At 48.3% G+C, this 25,724-nt stretch overlaps 1 protein-coding gene across 1 annotated transcript in view; it reads right to left on the bottom strand.

Moving 5' to 3' along the window:
* Nucleotides 1-17,660, bottom strand: part of FANK1 (fibronectin type III and ankyrin repeat domains 1) — a 35,861-nt gene extending 18,201 nt beyond the window's left edge. Inside the window, exons 1-3 of the mRNA XM_049790453.1 lie at nucleotides 17,587-17,660; nucleotides 15,682-15,743; nucleotides 13,700-13,819 (exon numbers count right to left, since the gene is read on the bottom strand). Coding sequence (XP_049646410.1) covers nucleotides 13,700-13,819; nucleotides 15,682-15,743; nucleotides 17,587-17,660 — 256 coding nt within the window. The remainder of the gene's footprint in view (nucleotides 1-13,699; nucleotides 13,820-15,681; nucleotides 15,744-17,586) is intronic.
* Nucleotides 17,661-25,724: the final 8,064 nt, after the last annotated feature.

Below are 25,724 nucleotides of genomic sequence, written 5' to 3'. Positions count from 1 at the left end.
ACCTAGGTTCAAATCTGACACCCTATCAGGGGGTCTTTAAACTTACGGCCCAAGGACCACATATTGTATTTATTCCCATTTTGTTTCTTCACTTCTAAGTAAGATATATGCAGTGTGCATAGAAATTTGTTCATAATTTTTGTTTTTACTATAATCTGGCCCTCCAACAGTCTGAAGGACAGTGAACTGGCCCCTGTTTAAAGAGTTTGAGGACCCCTGCCCTACATGGTCCCCTGAGCCCCACCAGGTATGATCCCTGAGCTACAGAGCCAGGTCTAAGCCCTGAGTTTACACTTCTAGGTGTGGCCCAAACACTAAAAAATAAACTAAAATGGCCTAACCATGACTTCACACCACAAAATCATTACTTCACACCATGACAAACATGGACAAGAAATCTTTGGGGTTCCATTTATCTGCACTGTGTTGGCAGTGGGGAGCTCAGACCTGAGGTAACAGAGCAACCCTTGGGTTATAAGCAACCTTATAAGGGCCCTTCCAAGGCACTATGAGCTAAGTTCACTCCGATTTTTGGACTGCCCACCTGCTCCAGGAGGGTCCTCTTGGGAACTGACCCATGGTACTCCCAAGGAGAGGGGCTAGACAGTGCTTGGTTTTGAGTCAGGGATGTATAAGCTGCTGTAGTCACTGCTGGGTGTGCTGAGCTCTGGAAGCCAACCATCGAAGATGATCAAGAGCTCCACAGGGGGTCCCCTAACCAATGGACTGATGCCCCACTTCATCGGTTCAGGATGAGATCATGGTAGGACTGGGCCCATGGGTGAGTCAGGCCAGAAACTGGTCTATGGCCTCTCCTCCACACGGCCCACGTTGGGCCTCTTTAGTCCAGACACCAGATTTCACTGACAGCTCATCAGGAAACATCTATATGGTGAATGATGGCATGATTCCCACACATTTTAGGGCAGATCCCATGGGATCAAGTCGTTCAACTTCTTGGTCTGCGGGTCACCAAGCATGGCCCAATGTGGTTGGTCTGTCTGGGGTAGAGGCACGTGAGGGCTTGGACCCTGGGACACGTCTGTTGGCTGCTGACTGAGCAGCAGCCAGATCAGGGGAACCCAAGTTCCAGAAAGCAACCTCCCCCCACCCCCGGGGCCCTATCAGTAATTCAGGAGTTGCCGCCAGGAATGATTTGATTATATAATTATGGGGTTCAGTTCACCACACTGGCAATTTACAAATCATGAGGATGGCGCTGGCGTCTGTATTCCCTTCAAGTCAATGTTCTGTTTTGTTTGTTTATTTGTTTTTAATACAGTTAGGCATCTCCAAAATTACAGAGGGGAAGATGTGGACCTTCGAAGTTAACAGTGAATATTGGAAGATCGCAGCTTGGCAGAAGCTTCCCAACTTCCTGAGCATCTCTGCAACAACAGAAATGCAAAGCTGATGGGGAAATACTCTGCTAATGTGTTTCCAGAAATTTTGCTAGCTACATGAGAAAAACGACCAGGAGGGGCCGGAAAGATAGCATGGAGGTAAGGCGTTTGCCTTTCATGCAGAAGGTCATTGGTTCGAATCCCGGCTTCCCATATGGTCCCCTGAGCCTGCCAGGAGCAATTTCTGAGCATGGAGCCAGGAGGAACCCGAGTGCTGCCAGGTGTGGCCCAAAAACCAAAAACCAAAAAAAAAAAAAAAAAAAACGACCTGGAAGGGGCCGGAGAGATAGCATGGAGGTAGGGTGTTTGCCTTGCATGCAGAAGGACGGTGGTTCGAATACCAGCATCCCATATGGTCCCCTAAGCCTGCCAGGAGCTATTTCTGAGCAGAGAGCCAGGAGTAACCCCTGAGCACTGCTGGGCATGACCCAAAAACCATAAAAACGACCAGGAAGAGGCCAGAGAGATAGCACAGCTGTAAGGCATTTGCCTTGCATGCAGAAGGATGGTGGTTCGAATCCCGGCAATCAAAGTACCCCCAAAATGTGAAGTGAGATGTGCCCGCAGAGACCAGGTACAAAAATAAAAAGGAAACAAAACAACAACAAGAAGACCTGAAGTAAATATAAAAATAGAAATCAATTGAAGCTCGAGAGATAGCCTTTCACAAGCCTCACCGGGGTTCAATCTCCAGCATCCCATATGGATGCTGAATCCATGCTGATGTTTCCTGATGCCACCAGGAGTAATTCCTGGGAACAGATTCAAGAGTAACCCCTGAGCATCTCCAGATATGATCTTTTCAAAAACATATATATATAAAATGATCAAATTTTTAATAGGTTTGCCAAATACCTCTTAAAGTCAGACTGTATACTGTATCTTAGATTCTGTTTTTTATCAAAAGTGCCCACACAAAATTATTCTTACCACCTCTAACACAGAATTTTTTAAAAGCTTCACCATTAAAGTTGAACCATTACAAAAACATTCAAGAGTATATGGAGTGTGCATATGAAAGACAAACAGGCGAAACTAAATGTTTAGGAAGATGTTGGTGTCTAGCAAACTATAAAGAAAACCCAAGTAATGGAATGCAAAATATCTTTTAGATATAAGAAGCCTTTCCTTCTGCATTGTAATTTCTTGACTAAAGTGAATCTTTAACAGTCTAATTCTAAATCCTGAAACGCAAGCACAATTCAGCGGGTTTTTTTTTCCTTCTATGCAACATTAAAACTGGCTGTTTATTTAACTGATTCCTACATTAGCTGTCAGCACTTGGACTGTGTTTTATTACACTTTCACTCCCAGATCCAAACAAAATACAGACAACTCAACAGAGACTGAGAACTACAGCGACACTGAAGAGTGGGCAGAGGGGCCATTTTCATAAAAGGTTTAAGTCAACCCCATTGCCATAAAAAGAGAAATCTCCGGCCTACATTAAAAAAAAACAATCACTTGCAAACAGATTGTAGATATCAATCTGAAGAGGTTTCTGAAGATGAAAAATCCTCATGACCTGTGATTTGGCAGGAAATGTTATCAAGAACAAGGGCAAGAGAGACAGCACAGCAGTAGGGCATTTGCCTTCACACAGCAGATCCAGGACTGATGGTGGTTCGAATCCCGGCATCCAATATGGTCCTCTGAGCCTGCCAGGAAGGATTTCTGAGCACAGAGCTAGGAGTAACACCTGAGTGCCACAGCGCCGGGTGTGATCCGAAAACCAAAAAAAAAATCTAAAAATATGAGCTTCACAGGAAAAGATGAATAAGTCAAACAATAGAAAAATTATTTTTATTCATCGAAGAAAACCACTAAGAATTAAAAATCATTGCACCAGCACAGATGTTCAAAGGTGCTTGCCTTGGCAACCCACCCCAGGTTGATCCCCAGAAATGCATAGTCCCCTGAACACAGAGGCCCTACAGAACCTCTGAGGTGTGTCCCAACCCTCTCCCCCCACAAAAATAAACAAAAACAAGAACAAACAGACTCCCAAGTGAGAAAAAATATGGCCCAAACTTCCACCATATATTTCAGAATTCCAGTGAACTACACACAGCTAGTTGTGGGGGAAATGACATGGAAATAGGTCCTGTCCCAAAGAAACAGAGCCAGGTGCCAACATTAAACAGAGGAAAAGATGCTCATTGGGCATCCTGGACATTTAAGTTATGAGCAGCAGGACCATCCAACATCCTCCCCAGAGGATTTCATGAAATGTCAAAGCTGGAACAAAGGCACAGTGGAAGAGAGTCTCAACAGTATAACTGCCGGGGAAATGTTTTCTTGTTTCCTCTAGATACAGTGGTCGGCAACCTTTTTTTCAACTGAGCCAAATCTCGCCAAAACCACGATTGAAATTTATTTTGAGAGCTACACAGGGTGCTCACTGACAGAGGCTAGGAGCAGAGTCCTGACTCCTGGAGCGGCCGCCCGGCACACAGAAGAGCCAAATTAAAAGTGGAAAGAGCCTGGCCCGGAGAGATAGCACAGCGGTGTTTGCCTTGCAAGCAGCCGATCCGGGACCAAAGGTGGTTGGTTCGAATCCCGGTGTCCCATATGGTCCCCCATGCCTGCCAGGAGCTATTTCTGAGCAAACAGCCAGGAGTAACCCCTGAGCAATGCCGGGTGTGGCCCAAAAACCAAAAAATTAAAAAAAAAAAAGTGTAAAGAGCCACATGTGGCTCCCGAGTCACAGGTTGCTGACCACTGCTCTAGAACTGAGTGACACATACTCGGGGGCACATCCCTTCCACCTTCACCTGCACCTCCAAGACAAGTAAGGGGATGCGGAAGGCTCTTGCCTAACACATGGTACATCCCCAGCATGGCATATGGTTCCCCAAGCTCTGCTTGGAGTGATCCTTGAACACAGAGCCAGAAGCAAATCCTGAGTTCATTTCTGTCTATTTCTCTACCACCCCCCAAAATTAGGGACCATAAAAGGATACATTTAAGAAAATTTTCAATAGAATTGTTGCTAATAGACTCAAACTGGAAACAACCAAGTGGCTTCCACCAACAGAACAGACAAATGGAAAGGTAGACAAGGAAAAAAAGGGATAGATGGAAGGAACAAGGAATGCCCAATCCTGCCATGACTAGTTTGAGATGTCTCTCTCAAGGTCAAGTTTGAAGGAAATTAGACATTTAAAAGTAACAAGGGGCCAGAGTGAGAGCACAGCAGAAAGAGCATTTGCCTTAAATGCGGATGACCTGGATTTGATCCCCAGCATCCCATATGGTGTTCCCCCCTGCCCCCCAGCTACCAGGAGTAATCCCTCAACACCACTAGGTATGGCCCCAAAACAAAAAACAAACAATAAAAAAGTAACAACAAAGAAGAATCCACTTATAAAGAGCAAAATCTAGTGTCGAAGTCAGCGCCCTCTGCTGGAAAGAGGTATCTCTTCTGGGGAGACCAGGATATTGGTGGGGGATTCTACATGAGGGGCTCCTAGAAATGTCCCTTGTTGCTAAATCCATAAATGTTCACTGGATTGATGTGCATGATCTGTCTGAATGTGTCTCACACTTGTCTTCCTTCCCTCAATAATAAACCCAAGTCTACAACCCAGCAGCAGTTGGAGTTTGACCTCGGGAAACACTACCTGACATAGGACCAAGGTTTGTGTTTGAGGGACGCAGGAGTAGATCCCGGTTGGGAGGTGTGAGGTACCAGGAGGGATGAAGATCAAAGGAAAATAGTGACTTGTAGAAACTAAGCCAGTGGTAAGTAGATAAGACAAAAGTATTCCCGTGAAAAGGTAAATGATTTTAAAGATATCGAAATATTGAGTAACAATGTGATTGAGTCTCCAGATAAGCAGGCTGAATTTGAAAAAGTCTGTCCGCAGAGATTTCCTCCTGATTCATGTGTGTCGTGTTCTTGAGGTGGCAGAAGGGCAGAACAGAAGGACAGAGATGATGTAGCCAAGCAGCTGTGGGGCAAAAGACATTACAAGTGCAGGGATCAGGAAGGGGCATGTACCCTGGCCAATGGTCATCTCAAAACAAATTAATTTACATCAGCTTTGACAGTATAATGTTGGAATAACCATGGGCCCGGAGAGATAGCACAGCAGTGCTTGCCTTGCAAGCAGCCATTCCAGGACCTAAGGTGGTTGGTTCGAATCCCAGTGTCCCATATGGTCCCCCGTGCCTGCCAGGCGCTATTTCTGAGCAGACAGCCAGGAGTAACCCCTGAGCACCGCTGGGTGTGGCCCCCCCCAAAAAAAGTTGGAATAACCAGTTTCCAAAGGGGGAGATGTTGAACTAAGCTGTTTCCATTCTATTTAGAATATTTCTTCTTAGTTCGTGTTTGTCACTCATTGGATGGAAGGAAGCACCTTTTGGATTGGTGCCTTAGACCAGCGTTTTTCAACCACTGTGCTGCTGCACAGCCTGGTTTGCCGTGGGAAAAATTCCAATTTCATCTGTAACATGCGGCTTCGGCATGATTGGTCTATTTGTGAGCTGAAGCGCATGTTACAGACTATAAAAACTAAAGACAGGGGCCGGGAAGGTGGCGCTAGAGGTAAGGTGTCTACCTTGCAAGCGCTAGCATAGGATGGACCGCGGCATCCCATATGGTCCCCCCAAGCCAGGGGCGATTTCTGAGCTCATAGCCAGGAGTAACCCCTGAGCGTCAAACGGGTGTGGCCCAAAAAACAAAACAAAAAAAAAAAAACTAAAGACAGAAACTGAGAGCTGTTGACGACGAGCTACATGTGTCTTTCTTCAATTCCTGCCAGAATATCAGCTTTGTGTTCTCCAGACAGGCCCAGGTTTTGCACTGAGTAAGTAAACAGAAATATGAACAATTATAAAATACTTTATTATTGCATATAAAATTATGTGTTTATTTGTTTCCTATTCAAAAGAATTACTTTATATATAGTCAATATAGGCACAGAGTTAAATTTTTTTTTGGTTTTTGTGTCACACCCAGCAGCGCTCAGGGCTACTCCTGGCTCTATATTCAGAAATCGCCCCCCTGCAGACTTGGGGGACCATATGGGATGCCGGGATTCGAACCACTGTCCTTCTGCATGCTATCTCTCCAGCCCTGAGTTAAATATTTTTAACATTTTCTAATGGTGGTGTGCCTCGTGATTTTTTTTTTTCATGAAAAAAGCATGCCTTTGTACAAAAAGGTTGAAAACACTGCCTTAGACTACCTATTTTCCTCCCCAGGATGTGGGCTTTGATTTCCAAATAAAGTCCCTGGGTTTCAGGGAGATACTACTACTTGAGGTTTCAGTTTTCCACAACTAGACTTTCTTTTTTTCTTTTTTAAGTTTTATTTTATTCTATTTATTTAAGGGTTTGGGGTTTATTTGTTTGTTTTGTTGTAGCTGTTGGGGTTGTTGTTTTCTGGTTTTTTTTGTTTTGTTTTGTTTTTGTTTTGTTTTGGGGTCACTCCTAGCAGTGCTCAGGGTTACTCCTGGATCTGTGTTCATAGGTCATTCTTGGATGTGCTCCAGCCCCACACCTGAACTTTCTGTTTGCTGTTTTAGAGCTAGGAGTGGAAGGTTTGCAGTGGAAGTCCCTGGACTTCTTTGATCTCCTTAACCATATGTGGATTATTTCCTATGTCGGTTTTTGCTTCCAGACCTGAGCTTGCCCAATCCCCTGCCACTTCAGTGTAACACCAAGAGTTAAGTGTGATTCAAATATTCTACAGATTCTGTATTGGCCCAGAGGAAGAGCCAAGTTTCAATCCTCATCACTGAAATATACCTAATCTGAGTAAATAAGATAGATGGAAGAGATAGAACTTGACTCAATGGTCCAGTGAAACTTGTTACGTCCAATTTCGAATCATTTACAAGAGATAAAGAAATACAGAACGTCACAATGCACCAGGTGTGAATGCTATGAGGGCGCGAAGTGATGCACAAGCACAGAAGGGACCAGGCTTCTGGCTCAGAGATGCCAGGCACATGAGGGCAAGCAACCAAGGCAGCACAACGACGGGCAACTGTGCCGAGGTGGTGGTGCCTAACTTGGGTGTTAACATCCAAAGAAAACTCTTATCCAAAGGAAGTTCATCCAGTCATTAAGTCAACTGAAGAAGAGAAAAACTAGAAGAGAAACAATAAACAGCAGGCTATATCACAGAAAGATCCGATCAGTGGGGAAGCACAGGAACTCTTTTCTGTTCGACATGGCCCAATTCCAGCGGTGAGCCTTGCCTGCTCCACAGTTTGGCCACCCACGGTGACGATCAGGGATTACTCATGGCTATGTGCTCAGAAATCGCCCCTGGCTTTGGTGGACCACATGGGATGCCAGGGATAGAACCAAGGTCTGTCCTGGGTCAGCTGCATACAAGGCAAACACCCTACTGCTGTGCTTTTGCTCCAGACCCTAGGCTTTACGTTGTTTAAGAAATTTTTTTTATTTAAGAGATTGTAATTTACAAAAAAAAAAAAAAAAAAAAGAATACAGAATGGAGGAGAGAGCAATAGTACAATGGAGAGGCCACTGGCCTTGCAGACGGCTACCCCAGGTTTGATACCCGGCACCACATAGGGTCCCATGAGCTCACCAGGAGTAAACCCTGAGTGCAGAGCCAGAGTACTGATCCCTGAGTGTTGGAGTAACTGGGTCCTTCCCTACTCAGTATTCATTCTCCACCCTAGGGTGTGGCCTGGTTCTTGCTAATAAAAAGCCCAGGTCTCAGGAAAGCTGAAGATATTCTCTGGACTTCCTCCACTAAGCTACCTGTCTCTTAAGGTGGAAAATTTGCATGTTGGAATTCCTGAATCCATTTTTACCCCACCCCATCCCTTTCACTGTGTGTTTGTTTCCACACCCTTGTCTCTCCACTGCCTGGTTTTGGAAGCTTGAGGCTTCCTTCTCACAAACTCAAACCAAAAAAAAAAAAAAAAAAAAACGAGGTGAGGGGGAACAGAACAGTTGAAAGTCAAAATATTAAAATATACCTGATTCGGGGCTGGAGAGATAGCATGGAGGTAAGGCGTTTGCCTTTCATGCAGGAGGTCATCGGTTCGAATCCCAGCGTCCCATATGGTCCCCCCGTGCCTGCCAGGAGCAATTTCTGAGCCTGGAGCCAGAAATAACCCCTGAGCACTGCCGGGTGTGACCCAAAAACCAAAAAAAAATATACCTGATTCACAGAGATATGAGTAATGAAGGCTGTTCTATCAATTATAAAATATAAAGCATTCACGTGTGATGTAAATATTCATCTGAGGGGGTGGAGCACAGTGGTGAGGATATTTGCCTTGCACTCAGCTGACTCAGATTCAATCCCCAGACTTCCGGGTTACACTAGGAGAGCTCAGAGCCAGGATTAATCCCTGAGGGCCGTTGGGTGTGGTTAAAAGAAAAATTAAAATTAAAATTCATCTGCCAAGAGTTTAGGCCAGGGAGGGGGTCAAGCATAGAGCACATGCCGTGAACTTGTGTGAGAACATAACCCCAAAGTTTGAATTACAAAAGATTTTGGAGATCGATCCCAGAGCAGACACAGTCTCTGGAAAATTGAGTTGAATGACTCAAGATAAGATCGATCCACAATCACACAGAGATGATATTTAATAACTTGTTCTCGATCCATGTAAAGACTGAGATGCTATTGGATTTTAAAGTCTGAGATTCTATGGGAAAAAAAAATACTGCTTCAGTGGATGAGGCTTACCAGTTGCAGAAGTGAATTCACTCCATTCTCAGTCAATGCAGAGGGGTTGGGACAATTAGCCACATACGTAACTCCTAAATCAAGCAGCCGATTTCTAAGTAGTAGGACACGAATCAAGCCTGGGCGATAACATCAGCCAAAAATGAAAAAGCAAAAGTCAGAAAGAAACAGAGGCATTTCAGTATAAGCCATAGATCAAGGACCGGCTGCCAGAGAGTATCTATTGTAGGAGTCAAGGAGACAGATCAACACAACAGACTGTTCTTAATGGGAGTTTACAGCCTTAAACATGTGCCTTAGGAAAGAAACATCGAGAATCGAGGAGCTCAGCTTCAGTCAATAAAATAGAACAAGATAAGCCCCAAAGAACAAAAGGGATGATTTCATAGAAAAGAGTTGGTGACAAAAGAAATATACAACAGCATCAGCTAAGCTCAGTCTCAGCTCCTTAAAGGCCATTAAAAATTCACATAACTGGGGCCGGGCGGTGGCGCTGGAGGTAAGGTGCCTGCCTTGCCTGCGCTAACCTAGGACGGACCGCGGTTCGATCCCCCGGCGTCCCATATGGTCCCCCAAGAAGCCAGGAGCAACTTCTGAGCGCATAGCCAGGAGTAACCCCTGAGCCTCACAGGGTGTGGCCCAAAAACCAAAAAAAAAAAAAAAAAAAAAAAAATTCACATAACTTGGGCCAGAGAGATAGCATGGGGGTAAGGCGTTTGCCTTTCATGCAGAAGGTCATCGGTTTGAATCCCATACGGTCCCCGTGCCTGCCAGGAGCAATTTCTGAGCATGGAGCCAGGAGTAACCCCTGAGCACTGCCGGGTGTGACCCAAAAACCACACACACACAAAAAAATTCACATGACTTATATATAGCTGCACCAGGGTCCATTTTACTTTGTTTTTTTTTTGTTTTTTTGTTTGTTTGTTTGTTTGTTTGTTTTTGTTTTCAAAGAAAGGAAATAGTTTAAACATGACCTGGCACTGAAAGATCTGTACTCCAGATATGACAGGATCAGCTGCCAATATGAATAAAGTTCTGGCAGTACATTACCAAACAAATTACTGAATTAAAGCACTGTCAATCTTGACTCAAGAAATAAACCAGGGTTGGGGAGACAGTCCAGGAGGTAAGAAACTTGTGTCAACCCTGCATTTTCCTGCCCACCACCAGAAAACGGTCCCCCAAATTGGTCAGGATAGTTTGGAGTACAGAATCAGAAATAACATCTGAGCATCACCAGTTATGACTACAACATGGAAGGTTGAAAAAAAAAGTAGATTAATATTCAATCTTATTGATCAGTAGTCAAAAATCTTACCATCTGGTCCACTATTGTGGATAGGACACTTTTGCCTTGCAGTGGTCAAGATGGATTTGATCCCTGGCATTCCATACAGTTCCCCAAACACCTCCCAAAGTAATTCCTGAGTTCACAGCCAGGAGTAGCCCCCTGAGCATTACCAAGTGTGGCCCCAAAACAAAACAGAACTTTCCATAAAATAGTTTACAGACCAAAATGTCTCATGAAACATACAAGTTTAAAAAAACAAAAATAGGGCCCGGAGAGATAGCACAGCGGTGTTTGCCTGGCAAGCAGCCGATTCAGGGCCAAAGGTGGTTGGTTCGAATCCCGGTGTCCCATATGGTCCCCCGTGCCTGCCAGGAGCTATTTCTGAGCAGACAGCCAGGAGTAACCCCTGAGCACTGCCGGGTGTGGCCCCCCCCAAAAAAAAACAAAAACAAAAATACCTCCCCAAATCCACTTATAAAGTCAAAAATAACCTTGATATCAAAACTAACACGCAAGTACAAGAAAAGCTATTTACAGGTTCAGGGTAACATTCTACATGTATTCTAAGTTCACAGCATGGCCAGATAAGAGTGTGTGCACTGTGTCCTAACTTCCTGGACTGGGTAGAAACTTCTGGACCAAATATTAGGCACAAACCACCTAATGACGCTGATAGAGGGAGTCCAGCTTGGTGAATAATGGGAGTAGGAGGGCAAAATGTCACACTCTCAATCACAAGTGTTGCCCCTTGCCCAACTTCCTGCCAATCACACCTGGATGGTCAGCCCCATCCACACAGGGAGGGCCTGCTGTTGGGAATATATAGGGGTTGCGGGAGGGGCGAGAGACACCAGGTGAGCCAAGAGAGACACACAGCACTAAGACTTTATAATTAATAATTAATACAACAACCAAGAATTCAGACAGAAGCATCAAACTAGAAACCAGTTAGCACATTTCTGAGACATCCCCAATGTGTGATCACTCCAATCTGTGGAGTGATCAGTTGTCTCAAGACAATTCGGGCATTATTTTGAACAGAATGAACAGAATGTGAATGAATGGATCAAAAACCATAACTCTAGGGACATTTGTGGCACTAAATTGTCACAAATACATGAAATCAAAGAGTTGACAGACCAGCATAAACTCAAATCAAACAGAAAAGTAAATGAGACTAAAACAAAATTCAATAAAATGTCAATAAAACCTACAAGTCGGTTCTTTGAAAATGAGAAATAAAACTAATTAGCCTCTATTCAGAATGACACAGAGAGGAGGAAAAACTGGAGCCAAGGATCAACTGTCTGCAATACCACAGGAGAACAGCAGGGGGAGGTGCAGTATCAGCCCCTAAATCTGTTTTTAAATAAAGAGGTTTTGGGAGTCCCAGTTATAGCACATAGGGGAGGGCGTTTGCCTTGCACCAATGACAGGAATTGATCCAGGCATCCCATAGAGTTCCCCAAAACCCACTACGAGTGATCCCTGAGCACAGAACCAGGAATAATCCCTGAGCTCTGTTGAGTGTGACCCCCAAAACAAAAGCAAAAAGAGGCTTTTTAAAAACCTTGTTAATTGGGGCCGGAGAGATAGCATGGAGGTAAGGCGTTTGCCTTTCATGCAGGAGGTCATCGGTTCGAATCCCGGCGCCCCATATGGTCCCCTGTGCCTGCCAGGAGCAATTTCTGAGCCTGGAGCCAGGAATAACCCCTGAGCACTGCCAGGTGTGACCCAAAAACCAAAAAAAAAAAAAAAAAAAAAAAAACCTTGTTAATTGATTTTTTTGGTTTTGAGGGAGAGAGAGGAGGGGGAGAAAGAAGGAAAGAGAGAGGGGGGAGGGAAAGGCAGAAAGGGAGGAAGAGGGAGGGAAGGGGAAGGAAGGAGTGGGGAGGGAGAGAGGAGGGAAAGGAGAGGGAGACAGACCGACAGACAGAGCCAGCCTCAGAGCCAGACTCATTCCTGAGCCCTGGAATGAGGAGGTCTGGACACAGTATTGAAGGGAGACGTTGCATTCAAGGTCACACCTGGACACTAACCCGGGCACTGCCCTTCACTGCTTGCCTGGCTTCTGACTTTTACCTTGAATTTAGAAACATCAGATGCAGCATGTCCTGGCCAACCCTGGCCCATGTCCACTGCAGCTCAGCACACTGGTTATCACTGAGATAACATTGTCCCTGGGCTCAGAGACAGCACAAGTGTGGGTGAGTCCTCATCCCTTCCAAAGTGCTCATGTCCGGCCTGGCTCCTGTCCTGTCTTGCCGGCTCAATCCTTACTTTCATGCCACACTGACTTAGAAGCCCACCTCCATTGACTTGTTGATCACCTGTGACCTTTAGAACTATTCTGGGCACCACCAGGGGGACCTTAGGGACCTTAGGTAAGAAATAATGAGGGTGTGGGAGTTTAATTAACCAAATCAGAGGCTTGGGATGAGGTTTGAGGGGAAAACCCTACACAGGCCTTGCATGTCGGTGTCCCCGGATTCTACCCAACACCACCCATCACCTCTCATCCTCCATCAGTACCACCCCTTCAGGGCCTCCAAAATGAACCAAGCCCAGCCCTGGAGAGGGCTCGAGCTCAAAACTACCCCTGCCCGCAGGTTTCTGCCCAACACTGGCAGGTGGAACAATGTCTTCGGAATGGGAAGAAATGACATTCAGCAGCTTGGGGGGTTGGTGGGAAATCGCTATCATCTTGTAAAGCTGGCCCTGAAGCACAACACTGTGGGTTGTCAGGGTTTCAGCTCAAGCCGTGCATTTTTTTTTAACAAAAATCCCTTTTCAAAGGCAACCCAGGCTTTGTTACAAAAGAAAGAGCAGCTCACTCAAGTGCTCCTAAGATATGCAGTTGAGCCAAAGAAAGCTAACAGCTAAGTTAAGGGGCTTGCTCTCCACTCAGCAGACCCTGGAATGGCCCCTAGGACCACTGATGGGCCCCAGAGCACAAGGCAGGAATAAGTAGCCCCTGAGCATCATGGGGTGCAGTCCCAATGCACCGTGGCAAGAGCTTTTTCTTCCCCTGAAGTCTGAAGTCAAAAATGGAATAAAGGTGCAAGATCACAGTGGGGAGGGTGTTTTCCTTGCATGTGGCTGACTCAGGTTCAATCCCAAGCATTTTATAGGGTCCCATGAGCCTAGCAGGAGTGATTTCTGAGCAGAGTCATGAGTAACCCCTAAGCTTCACTGGGTGTGGCTCAAAAACCAAATAAACAAACAAAATGAAATAAAGCTGTTGGTAGTACAAGGAGGAAAAAAATGGGGGCTGAAACCTAATGATCCCCTCCCTTTCCTTCCTCCCCAGAAGTGGCCCACCCAGGCATGGGGCCACTGTGGCCTCTGACCTGCATCCTGGCAGCTTATCCAGGTGCAAACATTCCACGGACTGGTGGGAGGAGTCAGGCGTGTTGACCTTGGTGGAGAGTTCCGCATCAGCTGTGGGTGAGGCGGTTTGAAGACACAGCTGGTGTGTTTGTGGATTTGTGGGGCCTGCCTTGGGACGGCCACACCCTGCCAGCAACTCTGGCCCTTCTCTTGTCAGCAGCTGCAGCTGCCATGTTCTGTTTTGCTGGGCTTGGAGGCCACATCAGACAGTGCTCAGGGCTGACACCATGGCTCTGCATTCAGGACTCATTCCCAGCTCTGTGCTGAAGAAGGCTCACTCCCGATTCTGCGCTCAGGACTTATGTCTGGCTCTGCATTCAGGGATCACTCCTGGCACACCCAGGAGGACACGCATATGGGATCAAATCCAGCACAGCCATGTACAGACAAGATCACATTTCTTACCCGCCAGGCATAGGGGAGCCACATCCCAGCTAAGTGGTTCTCATGGCCTGTTCTGTCAGGACCCCAAAATCCACACACACACCGTGAGTCAGGTGCCTTGGGCCACCTAGAAGCATGAGCAGCATTCGGCAGGAACAAAGACCAAGTTCGCACTCAAATAACACCAGGCAGGGCTGTCCAATGGACAAACATTTCATGGTGGCTGGGCTGTTCAGAGATCCCCCAGTCTGATCACACACATGGGGAGGCCCTGGCATCAAGGAGCCAAGTATAAAGGCTGCATAGGATGTGCTCTTTAGACCATCCTAGTAGCACTGTCCTTGAAGGGGCAACCCACGGGGAGACACAAATCCTGCAAATGAGTCTCAGGACCACAAAGCATCACATACGCTGGTCCTGCTTGATACTATAACAAAAGTCATACCGATGTACACACACACACACACACACACACACACACACGCATGCACACGCACATGGTTGTGACCCACGTTTCCTACCTCTCAGCTGGGTCCTGCCTGATGACTCTCAGCTCCTTCTGAGGTGGACATGTGGCCATTGTCATGCCAAAAACATGCCATCAGGCCTGATTTCTGGCCAGACATGAGTCACCAAAGCTCACGGTACCAGTCACTGAACAGCTTAGTACATACCCACGTGCATGCGTGTACCAGGGCAGGGGTACTGGGACTCCGGCATTAGGCTGGCTTTGCTCACTCCCCCACTCAAGGCCAGCCCAGGCCAAGCACGCAGTCTTGGGCTCCAAATCTGGCAGACGTACCTGCACCTCTTTGCTTCTTTGAACACCAACCAGTGTTGGATTCACAGGAGGTACGTGACAGGGACTCGGGGGTTGAGTCCACTTAGGGTTCCATTCCCAAGGCCCACTCTCCTCCACCTTTTAGACACACGCGCAATGTGGTGATTGCTGGAATCCAACCAACGTCGAAATCCCTAACTTCCTACATTTGAAAAAGCCTTGTCTGGGATATCATCGATGGGACTACCGAGAATTCTGCTTATGGGTGATTGGGCTTCCACTGTAACTTTACCCTGTCCTCTTTCTTTGCATCTTTGTTGTCATAATTAAAATAAAAAAATTAAAAAAAAAAAGAAAAAAAAAAAAAACAAGAAAAAGCCTTGTGGCCTGACACCTGCCAGACCCAGGTGTGTGGGCAACTGGAGACGCCTGTAGTCAGCCCAGCACAGCAACAGAGCCGGATCTGGGTCCCCTAAACTGCGAAGACTCCACAGTAGAACCCCAGAGGGTCATTGTTTTAAAGATTAAAAGGGGCACCCTGAAGCATGATCTGGAGTGAGAACCCTGGAACAGGGGAAAGGGAGCAGGACTAGAGGCAGGGCTGTTCTCAGCAGTGAGTCCCTGGAAAGGAGGATCACCCCAGAACACAGAAAGAGGGGGACTCTCACAGCTCAGAACTCTCCAAATAACCAGTGGTGGAGCTTCCCAACCTGGCACTATTCACTGCACCGTTTTCACGATTCCTGACCCCCGATGGCTTCAAGAAGGCTCATCTCCTGCTCCACATCACTTTGTGTGGTGACCACCGCCCTATGTGGTTATGTCCATGATAGGCAACAGAGTGTAGGGGCTGAGATCGGCTTCCTGCTGGCTCTCTGATCCTTAATGTGGGCTCCTGTCAGCCCCCAGGCTCTGGTGACACTACAGCAGCCATACATCAAGGCCAGGCCACCACCTGACAGTGACCAGTGAGAACTTGCCAGCATGCCCTGGAAACTACGCTCCCCAGCTTCAGCCCAGGGCTGGTAATGCCCACAACTCAAATCAGAAGTTCTCTGCCGGGCCGCCGGCTGGAATCCTGACCCGCAGAAACTGTGGATATGACATAAGTCTTCTCATTCTACCTTAAAAAGGTACGAATGAAATAATTCACCACAATCGAATTGTGAGTATCTGCTTCTTGTTTTGTTTCCTTTGGGGAACTTCGAGGCGGATCAAGAGAAGCAGTGGGGGGGGGGAGGTCTAAACTCTCCCCTGGAGGCTTTATTGGGGGGCATCCCCCCTGCAGGTCCATTCAGGGTCTGACCCACGTCTTAGGTGGTGATAGGTGCTGTGCTCTTGGAGCTGCCTGCAGCTAGGTGTCCCCAACACTGCTGCTTGCCACTTTGTACCACTTCCCAAGAGAGACAACAAGATGACGTGCGAGCATGTGAGCCTGCAGGAATAACAGCATGTCCCTTTTCCAATGAAGTTTCTGGGAAGCATGAGCCAGCTGCCTCACAAAATGAAGGATTGTTGTTTGAAGACCAGGCCTGGGTAACCTGTCATAGTCATCGGGCTAAGACAAACCTCTAGGGGCCCAAAGAGATAGCACAGCAGTAGGGCGTTTGCCTTGCAAGCGGCTGACCCAGGACCAATGTGGTTCGAATCCTGGCATCCCATATGGTTCCCCGTGCCTGCCAGGAGCGATTTCTGAGCAGAGAGCCAGGATTAACCTCTGAGCACCGCCAGGTGTGACCCAAAACTCAACCCACCCACCCCCCCAAAAAAAAGAAGGCAAACCTCTAGCAAGAATGTTCTAGCGATGTGGCTGGCCAGAGCGATAGCACAGAAGGGAAGGTGTTCGCCTGCATGCAGCCAACCCAGGTTCGATTTCCAGCACCCCATAGGGTCCCCCCCTAAGCCTGCCAGGAGCAATTTTTGAGCACAGAGCCATGAGTAACCCCTGAGAGAAGCAGGTATGATCCCAAAAACAAAACAAACAAAAATATAAAGTGGGGGGGGTACAAAATACTGATCCAAGAAATAAAGTTACATTGTTCACAGCAGCAAGAAAAATTTTCTTGCAACAAGAGTAGATAGCACTAGTCTGATGATGGAGACAGACTCTGCCAATGTAGAACTCTCTAGTAAATACTCTGGAAGGCTTTGAGGAAGAAATGGATGAGCTCAGCACTTTCCCATTTTCCCAGCCTTCTTGAAAGACAGTTGGCATAACATTGACTACATTATCTACACTTAATGGACACAAGGTGGTGATTTCATCCACTTGGATATTGCTACATGTTCACCACACCTCTCTGACTACACACCGGAGAGATAGCATGGAAGTAAGGTGTTTGCCTTGAATGCAGAAGGACAGTGGTTCGAATCTCGGCATCCCGTATGGTCCCCCGAGCCTGCCAGGAGCAATTTCTGAGCCTAGAGCCAGGAGAAACCCAAGCGCTGTGCTGGGAGAGAAGGAGGAAGGAGAGGGAGGGAAGGAGGAAGGGAGGGAGAGAGGGAGGGAGGGCGGGAGAGAGAGAGAGCTTTTAATGTCCCTACTTTGCAAACTTCCAAACACACAGTGAGGCAATATTCACGAGAGACAGTAGGGACATCACCCATTGCTGAATCCCATGAGTCATCCCAGCCATGCCACTGCCGGGCATACCCTGCCCCTCCTTTCCTCGGGTTGGCTGGCTCAGGGCCCGGCAGGCAGGCAGGCAGGGCCCCGTAGGAGGCCATCACTCCGGAGCTTCCTTTCCTGTCCAGAACAGGCAGGGAGGCCTCTCTCTTCTCCAGACAGGACTAACACCTAAGCTCAACTAAGGAATCTCCTGCCTCTCTGACACGGCGCTGAGCACCCACAGGTCAGGCGAGCCTTCGGTTGTTGTGTTTACGGTTGTTGTGTTTACGGGGGATCTGGTGAGGCCACTGTCTAAAGTGTTGCTTTGAGGCTAGTTTTGAAGGTTCCAGATCTTTGTGGCATTTCCTTCTGAGGGATCGTTGCTTGAATTGTAACTACGTGATCACATTCATTATCAGCTGGGAGAAGAAAAATAGGACAGAAATTTCTGAAACTGTCCCAGCATAAGACCTGTCCTACCCTGTAGGACTCAGCGGTCTCAAACTCAATTTACCTGGGGGCTGCAGGAGGCAAAGTCGGGGTGATCCTTGAGTGCAAAGTCAGTAGTAAGCCTTGAACATTGGGGGCTGTGACCCAAACAACTAAAACAAAACAAAAAAAGATTCCTCTAGGGCAAAGCCACAAAATGTTGTACGGAGGGCCGTTTGTGGCCCGTGGGCCTCGAGTTTGAGAACCCTGCAGGTCAAATGCCCTGTCTCAGAGAATGTCTATGCGAGTTCCTCATGGTGAAGGGCTTTTGGTGATTCTTTGTGGGGGGCAATGCATGTGCCTTTTTCCTCTCTCTGGGAAGCACAAACTTCCAAGTCCACCTCACCGTAGCCGGCAAAGAGCGTCACAACCAAGCTGGCTTTTGAAAGCCCCTGACTGAACTCAGCTTTCCCAAAAGCATCCTCACTGGGCAGCCCTTCAAATGTCCCCCTAGTGTCTTCTTTTCTTAAATACCTCAAACCCTCGTGGGGGTAATAAAACTGACTCTGGCATCCAATCCTGGCAGCCAGCTGGCACAAAGTTGGCACGAAGGCAGACAGACCTCATTCTTCCCCCACCCTTCCTTTGCTCTAGAGCAGAAAGAGTGTTCCCAAATTAACCAAAGAGTTTTATATCCTTGCTAGAAAAAAGAAAAATAAGTGTGGGGAGCAAGGGTGAGCATCACATATTTTGGGGAGTCAGAGGTCTCAGGAGTAACACTAAAGCCATGATCCCCAGGCACTCAGGTGACTGACCAGGGCAGGAAGGAAAAGCTCTTACAAAGATCGGCCCCTCTTAAAAGCAATGGGATGATTTTGAGGAGCCCCAAAGGTTGAGGGCAAATGGTCCCAGTGCTATGAATGTGCAGAGGCAGCAGGCCAATGGCTGTGGGCAGAGGCCTGATCTGAGCTTGGCTGCATGTGGAAAAGCTGCTCAGGGTGGCGAGAAGGGAGGAAATACAAAATATGAAGAGCTTATGTGGTTTAAGGAAAGGGGGTGTCGGATCTTGGAGGGGCCATACAGACAGTAGGAAGACCAGAGAGGAGCAGAGCAGCGATGCATGTCTTTTGAAAGGCACCATCCTAGGTCATAAGTATATGGGCAGGCTGGAAAGAGAGTGGAGGAGAGAAGCCAAGATGGACTAGGTTTTCCTGCTCAGGTACTTGGGAAGATGTTGAGATCCTGTTCCAACACCAGAAAGGTCAGTGGAAAAACGGGTTTGCAGAGCCTGATTCCTCACTCGCTCTCTGAGTCACAGGAGCAGCAGCTCAGGGCCTCATGGGGCATTTCTCCTAAAAGGTGCCTAGACAGCTGAAAGCTACTGATAAATGGTTGTGGCAGGAATCTATGAAGTTGGTAACAACATGGCTGCAAGTTTCACACCCCACTGTGTCTCAGCTCAGGAAGCTGGGGGCTGGAGGTAGTTGGGGGGGGGGCAAGCAAGGGTTGTGAGAAAGGACACTGACACCCCACCCCCAGAACTAACCCTGGACAGAGTCACTGGGAAAAAGGGGAAGAGAAAAACAGTGGAAGTCAAATATGCTCTGAGACTAGGTCCCAAATTTGATGTAAAGCTTCCATGTTATTTCAGAGACGTTTCCTTCTCCAACGGTGCAATTAGTTGAGGAAGAAAATAATTAACAATGTAATTGTGTAAGCCGAGAGCTAAACCATTCTGAAGAGCCCAAGGTTGTGAACTTATTTAATTTGTCCTTTCCCTGAGGAGCTGTTTCTTGGATCATTGACTTATGATGATTCGGGGAAGCCCCGGTCACCCTCTTTGTCCTCCGTGTATTGCCCGAGCTTGATCCAGCTGTGGGGTCTGAGGAATTTCTGCTGATTGGATTTTAATGATGGTGATAAAAGGTCATTCCTAAAAGTAATAAAAACCTAAGTATGTGGAAACAAAACAGATCAGACTGACTGGGGGTAGAGGGAATTCTCAAAGCTCCTTAGACATATGTTTGGTTCCTAAAAAGCAATTAAGAAGAATACATTCTTTTAATCAGTTGACAGATAGTAGTCAAACACCCTTGGAGAACAGGGTTTGAGATCCCATCCGTGGCAAAAGTTGCTCTGCAACACCAAGTTTCAAAAATTAGATTGTGGATAGCTAGAGTGTTAGTACTTGCATGCAACCAATCTGGGTTCAAACCCCAGAATCTAGCAAAATGCTCCAAGTGCCTTCAGGAGCAAATCCTGAGTGCAAAACCAGGAGCATCGCCGGATATGGTCCAAAATCGTATATATACAAATATATGATAATGTTGATATAACACAATATTTTGTTAATATAATCACCAGTGTGATTATCATTGTGTATCATCATCATCCTTGTCAACATCATGTCCATAGTGTTCTCCAATACTTTGGAGAGAATGGAATGACTTAAGTCTAAGCCAGAACCAGCTGAACACAAATTATTAAGTATAGAAAGATCTTCGAGTTCATTTAATGTTGTCACTTTGAAGATGAATTAACAGTGAATGATTAAGCAGATATTTATCCTAATAGAGTTTGTTATACTGTGAAAGAAGTCCCCAAGAAATAAAATAATTAACATTAAAAAAAAGAAGCCTTGGGGCCAGAGCGGTGGCACAGTGGTAGAGCGTTTGCCTTGCATGCAGCTGACCTAGGACAACCACAGTTCGATCCCCTGGTGTTCCATATGGTCCCCCAAGCCAGGAGCAATTTCTGAGCACATAGCCAGGAGTAACCCCTGAGTGTTACCGGGTGTGGCCCAAAAACCAAAAAAAAAGTCTTTTCTCTCTCTGTGTCACTCTCTGTCTCTCTCTGTCTCTCTCTATCTCTGTCTCTCTCTCTGTCTCTCTCTCTATCTCTCTCTCCCTGTCTCTCTCTCTGTGTGTGTGTCTCTCTGTCTCTCACTCTCTTTCTCTCTCTGTTTTCCCCTCCCTCTCTGAATCTGGGTGGCCGCATGTAAGGCAAGCTCCCTCCCTACTCTATCACTGCTCCAGCCCCTAACTTCAGTCTAAGGGTGGATTTTGAAGGAGCTGCCTGGCTGACTCCTTCCTTTCTTGACTGTATCACACTTAGGGCCTAGTTTATTTTCTCCTTGAAACCTTTTCATCTGCTCTCCCTCAGTCTCAAACCTTAGTGAGACCTCAGTGGTTCAGGGTCAAGTCTCTGCTCAGTTTTCCAAAGACAATCAAAAGGAACACAATTCTCCGCCCTGTTGAGTTCCTGATCCGCAGAACAGTGCCTGGGACAGATCAGATACTAGAAATAACTGAATGAAAGAAGAATGGCTGCTAAGAAGTTTGAGATTCAATATTTAAATGAATTTTTTTTTTTTTTTTGGTTTTTGGGCCACACCCGGCAGTGCTCAGGGGTCACTCCTGGCTGTCTGCTCAGAAGTAGCTCCTGGCAGGCACGGGGGACCATATGGGACACCGGGATTCGAACCAACCACCTTTGGTCCTGGATCGGCTGCTTGCAAGGCAAACGCCGCTGTGCTATCTCTCCGGGCCCATAAATGAAACAGTAACACCAATAAGTAAAGCTACTCTTTTTTTTTTTTTGGTAAAGCTACTCTTTTAAAAAGATGTATCTCGGGGCTGGAGTGGTGGCACAGCAGTAGGGCGTTTTGCCTTGCAGGTGGCAGTTCGATCCCCCAGCTTCCCATATGGTCCACCAAGCCAGGAGTGATTTCTAAGTGGATAGCTAGGAAGAATCCCTGAGCATTATGGGGTGTGGCACAAAAACCAAAAACCAAACAAACAAAAAAAAGTATCTCCTTTCCATACATGACTTCTGGAAGGAGAAAAAGATACCTAACTTGACATCAGTCAGACACAGATCAAATGTTTATATTCTTGCATAGTCCATTTCTTTCCCAAGTGTAAGTAAAATGTAGATTCCAGAGAGTTGCAAAGCAAAAGGCATGCTACTTTACATAAAAATCTCATCCATTCGGGCCCGGAGAGATAGCACAGCGGTGTTTGCCTTGCAAGCAGCCGATCCAAGACCAAAGGTGGTTGGTTCGAATCCCGGTGTCCCATATGGTCCCCCGTGCCTGCCAGGAGCTATTTCTGAGCAGACAGCCAGGAGTAACCCCAGAGCACTGCCGGGTGTGGCCCAAAAACCAAAAAAAAAAAAAAAACCAAAAAAAAAAAAAATCTCATCCATTCAACCATAACTTTGGATTTAAAACTTTTTACTTAAAAAAAAAAGTTTTTCATGTCTTGTCTGGTTTTGAAATTAGTGATCTTCCAAAGGGTGGGAGAAATAATACAGGGGATGAGCATTTGCCTTGCATGTGGTCCACCCTGCATCAATCCCTGGGATCCCATATGATCCTCCAAGCCTTGATCTCTTAGCACAGGGCCAGGAGTAAGCCCCCAGCACAGCCAGGTGTGGCCCCAAAGAAAAACCAAGCAAAGAGAAAAGACAAAAGAAAATATCATTATCTGCCCTTAGAGAATGAACCTGAGGGGAGACTGTGGGCTCTAAAATGACAAGCTGAAAAGACAAGCTGATCTGGAGGATTTAACCGCATCCTCATCCAGGCAAAAGTCTTGTCCTCGCTGCAAAAAACACTACATTTTCGGAAAGGACAAAGCAACAAATAACTAGCTTGGGGAAGTGAGATCCAACCCCGTGTCTCCATGCAGAAGCTTGGAGACTAACCCTGCCAGACTGAGCACTTTTTGGTCAGAGGAAGCAAACAAACAAACAACACCCAACCACCACAACCAAAAGAGCCCTGCATGTTAGATCTCGTAGAAGAACCTCTAGCAAGGAATCAAGCCTTTATTTCTCATTTAATTAGGGGGTAGGAGTGCAGTGGACCACCTTGGTGACCCCTGGTCCAAGCCTGGTGCTTGGCAAAGACAGCACCCACGCCCTGCACTTCTGTCTCTGGCTCTTTAGGACCAAGGTCGGTTGTTTGCCTTCTCCTGACATCTCTTGTCTATTGGGGTGTGAGGATGGGAGTGTGAGGGCGTGTCTCTCTCAACCCGAGGATTTCCAATTGGGAAACCAGCATCATGAATGGGGACCCCACATGTCCTCACCCAAACCCAGATTCGGACACCAACGACTACAGGCAAGGCTGAAGTCACTGTGCCACATCGTGAACTCCACCACCAGCTCCTAGTCCCGAGGCTCCAGGCATTAGTGCCCAGCTGGACACACCTTGTCTGCTCTACCCAAAAGAAGAGCCAAAGAAGCAGCCCAGTTTCCAGGCCCAGCCTCGGTTTTCAGGTCCAGCCCCGCTCCCAGATCCAGCCATAGTTGCCAGGTTCAAACTCACTTTCCAGTGTTCAGGTCCAGCCTCAGTTTCCAAGTCCAGCCCCATTCCTAGTTTCAGTCCCATTCCCAGGACAACCTCAGTTCCCAGGTCCAGCCTCAATGTTCAGGTCCAGTCTCAGTTTTCAGGTCCAGCCCCATTCCTAGGTTCAGTCCCATTCCAGGACCACCTCAGTTCCCAGGACCAACGTCAGTTCCCAGGTCCAGCCTCAGTTCCTAGGTCCAGCCTCAGCTTCCAGGATCAGCCCCGTTCCCAGACCCAGCCATAGTTCCAAGGTTCAGCCTCACTTTCCAGGCCCACCCTCAGCTTCCAGGCTCAGCCTCAGTTCCCAGATCCAGCCCCATTCCTGGGCCCAGTCCCATTCCCAGTTCCAGCCTCAGCTGCCCGGTCCCATCCCGTCCAGTGCGCCCCTGGCCGGCCCCGGCCCCCTTACTCTGGGGCTCCATGGTGAGCTGCTTCGGGCCCCCAGCGGGCTGAGCCCGGCGCCCCGCCGCCGCCGCCGCCTCCTCCGCCTCCTCCGCCGCCCGCCTAACGCTCCTCCAGGTCGGCGTCTCCGGTCGCCCTGGCAACGCGCGGGAGGGCGGGGCCTGCGCACGGCGGCCGGGAGGGACCAAAAGGCGGCGGGAGTCGCGAGCGCGCGCCCAGAGCCCTGTGCCCGTGGCTGGGAGCCGGGGTGCGGGGCGGAGGAGCCGGGGTGCGCGGCTGCGAGTGGAGATCGGGCCTCGGAGGCCCGCGGACCGGCGGGTGGCGCCTTCCCGGGCAGCCTCGACCTCCCGGCGCGGCCTGATCGGGGCCTGCGCGCTGGGCGAGGCGGGGCCGCGCGTGCGTCTGTCCGGGGAGAGGCCAGCCGGGCGCGGACCTCGGGGCTGGACCCGGGAGCGGCGGCGGCGGCGGCTGCAGCGCCCGGCACGGCAGGTAAAGGCCGGGCGATCGGGGCGCACCTGTTGCGCTCCAGGCCTGGCCACCCGCTCGGCCCGGGATCCCCATTGCGCCCCGCGATCCCCGGGCCCTCGGGGTCCCCCTCGATCCAGGGAAATCCCGCGGCCTAGGGAGCAGCGCCGGCCCCGCCGAGGTGACTCAGGGATCCCGATGGCTCCGGGCGCTGGACACTCTTGGGGGTGCGGGGTGGGGACTGAGGATGTCCAGCAGTGGCCCTGGCCTCTCGGAGATCGGTGAGCTAGCTGAACGGTCTGGGGGCGCCGCCAGAAAGGGGGTGCGGAGACAAACAAAAGCCTCCGGGTGGAGAGATGCGCCCCCCAAGCCCGGGAGCGAGGCTTGGGGGGCTGGGGTGGGGAACGTGGGCGCGGCCCTAGCTTCGGGATGCGGGTGTCCCCTGCTCGCTCGGGAGCCCAGTGGGGAAGAATCTTGGGGGGATCTCGGAGGAATTTGCAGCCGACTAGGATGCTCAGGGAAGCTGTCTTCCTACCCCCAGATTGGCCCCGAACCCCACAAGCGCCCAGTAGCTGGGACAGGGTGCTGACCCCGCACAGATTTATGTTGCATGGGCTTGCAGAAGGCCGTGGCCTAGCGTGGCTGACCTGAGTTTGATTTTCAGCACCTTATAAGGGTTCCCTGAACACTCCCAGAGCACAGAGCCAGGCATAAGCGCTGAGCACAGCCAGATGTGGATCCCCCCCAAAAAAACTAACAAACACAGATTCAGGTTGGAAAGTCACTTCTTTGTGCCCTGCCTGCCCCATCTGGAAACTTGAGGGGTGAGAAGGGACGGGGGTATGCATGTTTGAGACCAAAAGCATCTCAGAGAAACTGTATTTCTATGTATAATGGTTTCCAAATCTAGTTTCCGTGGATTGGTGTTTCACCCAGGAAGCACTGACTCACATGTAGATTTAAGCTAAAATGATAAGATAGTAATTGGGGAGGGGAAATTCTGAAATTTAGTAAGACCTAGAAGTTGGGGTGTCTCCCCCACCCTCCCCAAAATAGGGGAGCAGACCCCCCAGCACCCCATATGGTCCAGAGCATCGCCAGGAGGGATTCCTGAGTGCAAAGCCAGGAGAAAATCCTGAGTGTGGCTCAAATATTAAATAATAAAAGAAGTGACACACATTGCAGCTCCTACACCAGGGAAGGAAGTATCAGGGAGTGTTGGGCCTTTGTGCACGTTTTTGAAGGTTGGTGGGACGTGAAGACCCTGCTTATCTGTAGAGAAGTGGCGGGGTCAGATGCTGAACATCAAGGAAGTTTTTCATAGAAGTATTTTGGGCCATAGGTGACATGGGAATCTGAGGCAGATCTACCTGATTTTGGTCGGTGGAAGAAGTCATGGGCTGAGTCGATAGAGCCTAGGAAGAGGAGTCTAGGCCAGGAGCAGATGTTGCTGCTCTTTCTCAGGCCCTGGACCAGGTAGTAGCAACGTTCATGATGAATGACCCAGAGGTGCCTTTAGTAAGGGGATGTGTGC

The sequence above is a fragment of the Suncus etruscus genome, chromosome 17, assembly GCF_024139225.1.
Source record: "Suncus etruscus isolate mSunEtr1 chromosome 17, mSunEtr1.pri.cur, whole genome shotgun sequence".
Taxonomy (NCBI): Eukaryota; Metazoa; Chordata; class Mammalia; order Eulipotyphla; family Soricidae; genus Suncus; species Suncus etruscus.
Note: the sequence above shows the minus strand (reverse complement) of the source record. Positions and strands in the feature narration are given on the sequence as shown.